Raw genomic sequence first — 11040 nt, forward strand, 5'->3', positions numbered from 1 at the left:
TGATTTATTTCAATGGGTTGGATCCAGACAGGCAGTGAAATCCAATACATGTTCACTCAGAAGCTCCATTGGGTTCAATGGGACATACTCCCAGATAAGTGTGTATTGGACTGCACCCTAAGCTGACCACACTTTGGTCTCATTGAAATCAGTGGGACTAAAGTTGGTCATGACTAACTTGGCTCATTGATTTCAATGAGGCTAAAGCGTTACAAACTTGGTCTTGACCCTACCTAGTGATTTTGGACATTCTCCAGAGACCACTGCAGCTTTGGGGGAAAAAGCTCAGAATGGAGTGAAACATTTCTGAGCAAACTGCAGAATCTGGGCCTCATCCCAAAACTGCTTCTACTCACTGGAGGTGGGGGCTTAGAGTACTATAGCTGAGTAGGAACCTACTCTGGCAAATGTAGAAGCATAAATGTTGGCCAGAACCTTACACTGAAGTTTAACATATGCCTAAGGCTGCAATTCTGTCCTCAGTAAGGCAGCTTAAATTTCTGCTGAAAGCTGTGTGCAGACTAGCATCCTATGTATCCGTTGGATGTTTCCCCATACCATCAACTCTTATCGGACCATTTCACACATTACTCAGCAACAAGTCAGCGTATGTCACCAAGTGTATGCACAACCACGAGCCATGGCCCATCATGGCTCTCTGCCAAACGCAGCTATATGATACACATTTCTAGGCACCTGTTTTGTCACATGTTAGGTCTAAATCTAAAAAAGAAAAGCATAATATGTGAAGAGGCTTTACTTTCTGTTCCGGAGGGAAGTCAAACCATGTACAGTAAGTAAGCGTTCCGGAGGAATGGAGCCTCAAATCGTGAAGGAAATGCTACTGTGTATATAAAAATAGGAGCTACCATAAAATATTTTTTGTATATATTTCAATAAGTTATTTTTACTAACCAGTTATGGATCATATATCTCTGAACTCTTTATTGATTTGTCCACATCTATAGTGATTCTTTTAAAGATCATAATATTTTTTTTTAATTCAAAAGTCCAGAAACATACAAATACATCCTTTTTTTTCCTTATAAAAGGGAAGGGGGGATCCAAACAACCTTGTATTAAAGTCAGGGTGTGCTAATCTCTCCCTACCCACCCACCTCCCCAACAGCCATTTAGACCTATCCATGGCTAAAAAGGGAATTTGGTGCCCTGCACTTTTCAACCAAGAAGGGGGGGGAATTCAGCAGTGCATATCCAATATAAAAGAATGGGATAAAACGATTTCTACTACCTTTATGACATCCAATTATATGAGAGCCCCCCTTTCCAAACACATCTCCTTTAGCATAACACACACCATATAAGGGGGTGAGAGAACAAGTGCTCTGTCTAGTTCACTCAATTGATTGATTCCTGCTCACTGTAAGGGGGGGGGAAGGAAGAAAACAAATGAAGAAAAAAAGAGAGAAAGAGGGATCTATAACTATGGAATCAGCACACCCTTTCGGAAACTTTCCCCGAAGCTGGAAATTCCTGTGCCAAGGCACTTCACCTTCCAACAAAATGGAGCAAAGGTGGGTTGGGGACGGGACATAGAGGAGAGGAGATCACCATTGTGTTTCTTTGTGTGTGGCTATTAAATACAAATGCTCTGGGAGAGAGGAGGGGAGGAGGTCTCAGAACTGACTGAATGTGGTCTGTTTTTCCAATACTTCGAGGTAGTCCGGCTCTGCATTTAGCTTTGCTTTTAGCTCCAGGTATTCGTTCCTGTTGGGCTCTACATAAACAGTGCTTGGGGGAGTGTAGAGCACCGTTTCCCGGAGCCTGTTATCCCCTGGGCTGGGATGCAAGTAAGGATGAGGGAGGCGCCTAAGGTCATAATTAGGGGAGTAAGTGTAAGAGGTTGGGGGAAACTTAGGGTACTCAGGAAGGTTACTGCCCCCCAAAGTGGAAGAAGGGTGTTTGTCGGGCTCCAAAATGCCCCTGTAAAAACGATCAGCATCCTGCACAGGGGAAAGCAACTCGTCCCGAGGCTCAATGGTGCTCACACTGTATGTGGGGCTCCGGAGGGTCTCCTCTTGGCCCCCTGGAGCTGCTGGAGGCTGCCCCAAGGCCTGTGGGGGTGGTGGGGGTTGGGGCTGGAGGTGATGATTGCTGTAGGTCACCTTGAGCTCATGAAGATCTTTGTAATCCTCACCCGCATTGCCCTCCCTGGAACGGTAGATCGGGTTCTTGCACATGTGGCCTAAAGGGTGAGGGATGTACTCATAGACGTGTCCTGCAGGGGTTTTCACCTTGGGCAAAGCCGGACCTCCTCCTCCTCCTCCATGGTGAAGATGCTGTGGATGTTGCTGGTGATGGGCATGGGGGTGAGAATGAGGGGTTCCCCCTCCTGTGTATACACTGTACTGCATGTTGAACGAGCTCACATCTGAGTTGTTGGTGCTGGCATGGTCACCTTGGATCTTCTTCCTGCGCTTCATTACCAGCACAAAGAGACCCGCAGCCACAAATACAGACATGATGAAAACCAGCAGCAGGCTGAGGATCAGCACTGACAAAGGCACCGTGGAAGAAGAGGAGGAGGAAGAAGAGCCACCAGAAGATGATGCTGAGTCATCCTCCTCCAAGGTGCTATTGAATTGCCCAGAGTTGGAAAAGGGGGTGGTCTTGGCTGGTGCCTGCATGGATGATGGAGTGGGTGTGGAAACAATGATGTCAGAGTAGTCTGGGCATAGCAGTTCTGCTTTGATGTTCCTCATGTAATTCTGAGCAAATTTCTTAGGAGATTCACAGATTACCTGGTCCAGAAGGACTCCTGTGTTGAGTTGCTCAATCCATAATTTCATGCCCACCACATCACATGTACAATCCCATGGATTCTCATGGAGATCTATCTGCAGCAGGGATTTCAGCTGGTCAAGCACTCCACTTACAGGAAGGTAGGAGAAATGGTTGCTTCTCAGGTTCAACCTATAGAGTGTTAAGCCAGAAAAAATGCCCCCAGGTAAAGATCTCAGCAGATTGTTGTTCAGAAACAAGAGCTGTAAATTGGGCACAGGATCAAAAGTGCCTGCCTCAATCTCCCGGATTACATTATATTGCAGGAAGAGGTACTGCAAACTCTGAAGCCCATAGAAAAGCTCAGAGTTCAGTTTCTCAATCCGGTTCCCATTCAGATAGAGCCTCCGCAAGTTAGTTAAATCCCCAAAAGCCCGGTTCTGAATGACTGAGATGCGGTTATTGCCCAGGTGAAGCAAATCCAACCCAGTAGCATCCAGGAAATCCGACCTACGCACCAGGGCAATGTAGTTCTCTGTCAGGTACATCTTTTTCGGGTTGTACGGCTTGGGTTGGAGCTCCGAGATGCTCTCAATCTTCCTTTCTTGGCAGTTGACATTGAGACCCAGATCAGAGATCTGTAGGTTGCACGTGCAAGCCATAGGACACTCCAAAGGCACCGGGGATTTGGTCTGGTAAGCAATGCTGGGGCCATAGTTGCTGTATCCCAGATCCTTGGAGGGCAAGCGGGAGGTGGGACGCACCCTGGACTTGTTGGGCTGGCGGGTCCCTTTGGGCTTCAAGGGTGATTTGTAAACAGCCGAGGAAGATGTAGCCACAGAGTTTACAGAGGCTGGAGTGGTATGAAAATACCCTGTGGTGCTTAGTGGGGTCTGTGGTCTCATCTCATAATCTGAGATGAGCCTCCTAGGGCAAAGCTCCTGCTTGGAAACCTCATCCAGATCCCTCCCATGTAAACGGAATGGGGTTTCACAAACCACATCTCCCACCAGGGCTGAATAGGATATGCTGTCCAACCAATCCTTGAGAGCTATGAGCTCGCAGGAGCAGTTCCATGGGTTTTCCTCCAGTTGCAGCTCCACCACCTTATCCATGTGCTGTAGGAGGCCCAAATACGGAAGGAGTTTTAGCCGGTTGCCCCTCAAATCTAGATGAGTCAAGGGCACAAAACGGAAAAGGTTGTTGGGCAATGAAGAAAGGAGGTTGTCATTCAGAATCAGCACCTGCAGCAGGTGCAGCTTGCTGAAAGAATTGGGTTCGATAGTGCTGATATAATTGTAATCAACTTGTAGGTACTCCAAGCTCTCCAGCCCCACCAAAGTGTCATCCCTCAATATTTCCAGCTTGTTGTTATTCAGATGCAACCTCCTTAAGCCCCTCAGCCCATGAAAGGCTCCTGTTTCGATCTCTTGGATGTCATTGGCACCCAAGTGCAAAATCGAAGCCCCACTATAATTGACAAACTGGTTGGGGTAGAGCCTATTGAGAAGATTCCCAGACAGAAGGAGATGGTAGATGGAGAATTTCGGAGGGCTGATCTCTGAGAGGTTGATGATCCCCCGGTTCTCACAGCTCACCGTCAAGATGCCATCTTTCTCCTCGCAAGGGCATTTGTTGTCACAGATCTCTCCATAATACTCGATGCTCTCTGCCCACACCAGGACTAGAGATGTTAACGCAAAGGCTATGGTTTGTACCATCCAGATATGCATTTTCCTGTTGAGATCCTGCTCCAGAGTCACCGTAGAGCAGCAAGCATACATGTTATCTCCTGTGGATGGCAAGAAGAGAAAACCAACACAATTGTGACACAGGTGTGAGGGATGAAACCTAATCATGGCAAAGTTAGAAGTTAAGACACAGGGGAAGGATACGTTCAAAGAATTTAGGATGAGTGACAGGAGTTTTAATTAAAAGATTCCATTTAACCCTTGTCAAATATAAATAAATTACAGGTTTATTGTATTTCAAAAGGTAAAGTCACAATCCAAATGTTCCTATTCCTAGGAGTGCATTTCAACATCTTTAGTTTATTAGTATAGTGTTTCCCCCTTCCCCCTACACACACACACACAAAACCTGTCCATAAATATATATAAAATGGCTGTCAGTTTACTAACTTGGTTCTAATTTCAGAGAACAAAAGCACCATTTTACGAGGGTTTCAGCCTCACCTATTGCCCACGCAGCACCCCTTCCCCCTCTTTTTCAGAACCTTTGGAGTGAACAGCGACTTGCAAAAGGTCTTCCCCCATTTTTGTCAAAGCAAGCTGTTCACTTGATTTTTTTTAAAAAAAAATCCCTGAAATGCCACTGCAGCTCGAAAGAGTGATTGTTGGGCTCTAACGTTATTTTTTTTGGGGGGGGGGAGAATAAACCCTGAAACTAGTGAATCCCCACCAAACATCTGATTTTCTAAACAGTTTTGCTGTATAAGCTTATGCAAAAAAAGGCATCTCATTTTTTTTTAAAAAGGGGGGGAGGATATCAGAAGTGATGGAATTCTCCAGCCGAGTAATTCAGTATACACCCCCTCGTCATCTCACAGGCATTTCTTTTTTTTAAAAAAATAAATTACATTGCTCACCACTGGTGGAATATTTAAGCATTCTTATTAGAAGATCTTCTTGAAGAAGTTATCATCATCGCTTGTTTCTGGATCGATCTGCTCGTAAATGAGTTATTTTCACAAGGGCACTGGCAAAAAGGCAGCAATGCAACACAGATCTCTCTCTCTCCCTCCCTCTCTCCCCCACACACTGAAAAGCTCCATCCTTTAGCCACTCACCCAGGATTTGGCAAACATGCTAGACTTGAGGAGTGTCCCCGCAGCCTCAGCCATATCTGAGGTATTGCTTCTTCCCCCACACTTTGCAAAATTCATCTAATTGCAAGGAGAGAGCTAAGTGGGTCTCAGTGAGACAATCATCAGCTAGTCTAGAGGCGGTGGTGTCGCCGCTTCTCAGCTGCCATGGCTGTCAGCACTCCCCCCCCATCCTTCTGAGAAAGCATCCAAGGGAGGTGGGTTGGGGAACACCCCCAATGTATCCATTTACGCCCCCCTCGACCTGTATCTGAGGCTGACTCTCCAAACTGTATCCAGAGGGAAACACAGTCCCAATTTCCTTTCCCTTGCATAGCCTTTCTGTCTCCCCTTAAAGGGTCCTTCCACTTCTGTGAACACAATACTGAGGGAAAGATTTGCCCAGATCAACTCTTCTCACAAACCCAAGAACCTTGGATTTGGAGGATCGGATACATTTTTTTTAAAGTCCTTCTATTTCTAAACATTACTCAAATTGCCAAGCATCTGTCTAGGTTCAAGCATTTTGCAGCTGAACAGCACCCAGCCAGGTTAGGACAGAAGTCCTTGCTTCTCCAATGGAATGAATGGTTTGGCACAAAGGCGTCTCTCCTCTCTACATTAAGTAAAGAAATCAAGAGGCGGGGAGAGGGGAGACCCCCCCCCAAAAAACCCCTTACTTTTAACACAATTCTCCGATCTGCCAGAGCTATTCATCCACTAACTTATTGCTTCTCAGATAGCCAGGTCACAAATAAGTAAGCAGATAGATGGATGGATAAATTAAATCCATCCTTTCAGACTTCTCTTTTTTTAACAGCTTTATTTCCAACAGAGGTAGCAAGAGCAACAAAATAGTGTGCGTGTCCTTCTGAACAGGGCACAGGCTGAGGCAAATAAAAGTTGAACAGAGGGGATTGCTGGTTTGCACAGGCTAGGGCAAGGGATAGGGGAAACAGCTCGCTGGAATGCGTGTTTAGGGGAAGGAGAGAGCGAGAGATCTGAAAGGGAAGGAGGGTGAAATTCTTTCTTCAGCGCTCCTCTCTTCAGTGACCCCTTCCCAGGGGATGGAGAGGGGGGGGAAACACGAGTTCCGCCCCTAATAGAACCGCACTGAAGCAACCACCTCGGCTTGCAAGCCAAAGCTCTTCTCCAGCAGAGGGAGTGTCGTAAAAAAAGGGGGGAAGGGGAGCCAACAAGGCAGCAAGGAGAGACGGATCAACGCTCTCTTCCCCCCCCCCCGGCACTCCTTCACCCCCTCGCTACTTACTGAGGCTGAAATCTCCAGGGCCCAAGCATTGTTGCAACCCATGAAGCTGCCTCGCACGCTCGCTCGCTCGCTCGCTCGCTCGGTGTGTGTTGCAAGCCGCCAAGGCAGAGGCGAGTAGGAAGGCGGCGGGAAATGCTGTTGGGGAGGCTGCCCGGCGAGCGGTGCCGGCACACGCGCGCGCACACGCACAGCCTTGCACACGCCGCTGAGATCCCCCCCAACACACACACACACACACACAGAGCACACACACATAGACAGTAGCGGTGCCAAGGGCTGGCTCCCGAAGCTCCTCTCCCCAGTAGCGGAAAGTGGGGGGGGGGCAAGCTGGAGAGACAGGGAGGGGCGAACTGGAGAAGAATGACGGGGTGGAAGTTGCGGAGGGGGAGAAAAGGAGCGAGGGTCCCCCGAAGGAGGCTGGCGAGTGGAAATGGGGGGGATGGTCTAGGGAGGCAAGGTGTGTGTGTGGTGTTGAATGACAAGCAGGGGCGAGCAGAGGGAAAGGGGGTGACAATGAGAGCGATCGATAGGGGTCTGGGGGCATCAGTCATGGTGGCAAATCCTGCGTGGTGCTGGGGTGGGATCTGGGACAGAGGGGCGGGCGGAGGGGAGAGATTTGGCTGAGTTTTCACAGAAGGAACAGCAGCTGGGGGGGCATGGATGAATGATTTAGGGGAGGGAGGAGAACGTGTAGTGCTCAAGGGGGAAGAGGCAATGATTAAAATTCTGGCATGCATCTGGGTCAGAGGTAGGGCAAAAAGAGGGGGTGGCTTTGAGAGAGGGGAAGGAGCGTGGATTGGGACGGGACAGGCAGGAGGCAATAGCGCACGGTCTGGAAGCAAGGGAGGTGGAGAGGAAGGGTTCGTGTGGGGAGGGCAATTTGGATCGGTTTAGGGCCCAGGAAAGAGGCAGGAAGTGGGGGTGGGGGACAGACGACGGGGTCGTAGAGCCTATGGGGAAGAAGCCGGGGCAGTAGTAATGGAGAGCCGAAGATTCAGTGCAGGCAAGAGAGAAAATTGGGGGCCGGGAGAGAGATCAAGAGGAGCGGTGAGGCCGTGAATGGTGCTTGGGATGCAGAGGCGGCAGAGGGGAATGAATATGAGGGCCTGTGCAAAGGAGTGCCATAAATGCCTAGGGGAAAGAGATTGGGGGGTGGTGGTGAAATGTATGTCTTGGAGAGGCAATCCCTGCTTCAGTGGGCAGTCGCCACAAGTCTCTTTCCCCCTAAGCATCGTGCATCCCCACATACCGACACACACGACGGGCTCACTCCCGCGCTGGCGGTACTCACGCTTTCCATTGAAGAGGTCAACTTTCTCCCTGCTCAGCGGCAGCTTCTCCCACGGAGCCTTCCTCCTCCTCTTCTCCTTGGCGCTCGCCCCCTCGCCTCCTCGCTTACACCATTTCCCAGCGCCCTGGGCTGAGGCCACTCGGAGAAGCCTTGGCAGAAAGACAGGATTCGGCGAGCCGCCCCTTTAAGCCTCCTCTTTTTCTTCTTGCAGCGCGCTCTGGACATGGTAGTGCTGGCGACCAGAGCGCAGGGAACCCGTCTTCCCCGGCGGCGGCGGCGGCTGCTCTCCTCGCCAATTCCTCCGTGGGAGCCCCCGCCGTCGATCCCCCTCCGGTTGGGGATGGTCCTTCGGGCTAACGAGCTCTGGCACCCTCTGATGCATTCCACCTCAGCCTTCCCCAGCGATTGTCCTCGGACTGGGGGATTTCAAATAATAACACTGGTTTTTAAAAACCCAAACCGCCTTTGCAGCCTCGCCTGTTATCCACCGACCCCGGCTTCAGAAACGCAGCACAACCCTTTGAGCATCTCTTTACCGGGAGAGTGTAGAGAAACGGAGAGAGGAGATTTGGTTGGAGACAGAGCCGCCCCAGCAAAAACTGTGATCAACTTGTCTTCGCTTGTCTGTTCCTCTCCCCACACTCCCTCTCTTTCTGATTCCTCGGATGGCCACGGAAGCTAGAAGCTAGCAGGAAGCGAGGGGAGAGGGCCTGCGACTGAGAGTTTCCATAGGAGAGAGAGAAAGGCTAAAGCTACTTATTCTGTATGGAGCTGCTGTTGTAGCGAAGCTGCTTCAGACACAGTGGAGCTGGCTGCATCGGAGGGGGGAGAGGGGGAAGAGGAAGGCAGCACAGTGCAGCTTCTCGGCCAATAGATGGCAGTGTTAGGCATCATATTGGCATTCTTCAGCAATGCTCGCTTCGCTTGAAGCAAAAGCAGAGGGCTCCCCCCTCCCCACTTTTTGTTATGATGATGCTGATGATTCCTTGGCTTGGGGATCAGCCTTGTTGCATGCTTTACACAAGCAGGGGTACTTAGAACAGGAACGGGCAGGAGCTTGTTGCCAGAGAATCACAGGTCAGAGAGAGAGAGAGAGGATCTGTTGCTGAAGAAACCAGAAATCGCACCAGGCTTTCCTGATTGAGTGACCCCTTTTCTTTCCTTGCCAGCTGGCAGAATTGCAGGAGGCACTGTACTAAATGTGGCAAGTTAATATTTTAATACATGAAAAGTTGTCAACAAGGCTTGGGGTGTTTTGCTTTGCTGTTGAAATAGCCCTCTAGACTGAATTTTAAAACATACTTCAAAATTTCAGGTCTCCTTTTTTTTAAAAAAAAAAAGTCATATTTTAAAGATGTATAAGACATTATGTCAGCTTTGGAAACCAATCAATTAGCAAGTTTAGCAGCGCATCCAATAAATCATACAGATACACACATGTGATTGTGTATATTTATGCGGTATAGCTACTGGTGTCTAGTGAGTCTGGACATCTGGAATCACATCCATAGCTGATATATGTAGCAAGTTAGAACTCCAGTGGACAGATCTGACTAGTCCAGAAAGAGAAACATATGGAGGAGCAGAGCGACTAGATTCAGCTCCAAAATCTTTTGGCAGAGAGCCGAACAAATGCAGTTTGGTCTGTCAAAACTGCAAGAAGGATTGTGGCATTCAGAATGAATTCTGCAGTCTTAAGGTATACACAAGGTATAACCCACTCTGTGTATGTTCCACAAATGTCCGGCATGCCTGCAAGGGGGATGCCCATGTGACATGCCAAAGGCCTCAAAACAGCCAAGCTGGAGCTAAGCACAACCAGGGGGACATCTCTGAGTCATTCTAGGCCTCAGATGCTCCAGAATCTCCAGAGATAGCAGCAATCCTATTTCCTCAATGTGCTGAAGGCTACTGGGTAGGCATCAAATGTGGCCATAATGTGGCCTTGTTATGTCTTGAACTGCTCTTCACCCCCTTGCTTATCCAGAACAGGCCCATATCTTTCCTGAAGGCAGGAGAGTCTGAGTCCATTCTCTTTAGCAAGGCATTTCCATCCTTCATGCCTCTTGGGGTTACTCTGTGGTGTGGGTAAGTGTAAGTAACCCCATCTTGAAGAGGATAACTCCAATGACAATGAATCCTGAACTCGATTGTAGCATCTTTTGGACAATATCTGCTTGGGCAAGAGAGTGGAAAATGCTGAGTAGCCCAAACCTTCCTCAGTCAAAGCTATTCTTATAGCATGATGTAGCACTGTTAAATATTAAAGATTTAAACAGATAATGGCTGTATACCCATCCGTTGTAGCTTAGGCTGGCATCCCACCTGCAACTCTATCCATAAATGAATAAGGCTGCAATGATCCATTGTACTTGCAGCTTCCTTTGAAGATGGTCTGGAAACTTTGGCACTGTGTGTGTTAACTGGTACCAGGCAGCATGAATCCATCATCACTTGCACTGGCTTCCTATTTGTTTCCAAGCTCAATTCAAGGTGCTGGCTTTGGCTTACATGACTGTCAGTACCTAACAGAAATCCTCCATCTGTATGTTCCTATCCATTTCCTAAGGCTGGAGTCACCAATATAGTGCCTGCTGGTGCAATGGCACCCATGAAGACTTCCCCTGGCACTCGTGAAGCCTCTGAGCTCTCTCACATGCACCCTTTCATCGTGAAGTGGCAAAAGGGCAATTACCTTCCCTTCCTTGAAAAGGACAGAGTGAGAGAAGGAAGTTGAAAGAACATTGTTCTATGTGCTTTTCAAGGCTCAGATCAGCAGCAGAACAGGAAGCAGAGCGATGGAGAGGGTAGGAGGGAAAGGGGAGATATATGTGAGATTAGAGGGAGGAATGCACAGTTACTGGAGAGAGGCAGTGGGGGGCAGAGAAAGTGGGGTGCCTCAGGAGTCAGGGA

The 11040-nt window shown here is 48.7% G+C and overlaps 1 protein-coding gene across 3 annotated transcripts; it reads right to left on the minus strand.

Annotated features, from left to right (window-relative positions):
- Positions 1-961: 961 nt before the first annotated feature.
- Positions 962-8456, minus strand: SLITRK5 (SLIT and NTRK like family member 5). 3 transcript variants are annotated; one of them, XM_061629363.1, is made up of 2 exons: positions 8128-8456; positions 962-4534 (listed from the first exon to the last, which is right to left on the minus strand). In XM_061629363.1, the coding sequence occupies exon 2, from the start codon at positions 4524-4526 to the stop codon at positions 1638-1640; it is 2889 nt and encodes a 962-aa protein (XP_061485347.1). In that variant the 5' UTR covers positions 4527-4534; positions 8128-8456; the 3' UTR covers positions 962-1637. The 3 variants fall into 3 exon arrangements, with proteins under 3 accessions (XP_061485347.1, XP_061485349.1, XP_061485346.1); XM_061629365.1 differs by lacking the exon at positions 8128-8456 and adding an exon at positions 6837-6900; XM_061629362.1 differs by lacking the exon at positions 8128-8456 and adding an exon at positions 5351-5428.
- Between the last annotated feature and the right edge of the window lie 2584 nt (positions 8457-11040).

The sequence above is a fragment of the Rhineura floridana genome, chromosome 5 (assembly GCF_030035675.1).
Source record: "Rhineura floridana isolate rRhiFlo1 chromosome 5, rRhiFlo1.hap2, whole genome shotgun sequence".
NCBI lineage: Eukaryota > Metazoa > Chordata > Lepidosauria > Squamata > Rhineuridae > Rhineura > Rhineura floridana.

What these genes read in the sequence shown, in the direction of transcription:
- SLITRK5 (XM_061629362.1), bottom strand. Translation starts at nt 5,372, where the DNA reads ATGCTTAAATATTCCACCAGTG. An exon ending in GCTTAAATATTCCACCAGTG is followed by an intron (nt 4,535 to 5,350) that starts GTGAGCAATGTA and finishes TGCCATCCACAG; the next exon opens with GAGATAACATGTATGCTTGC.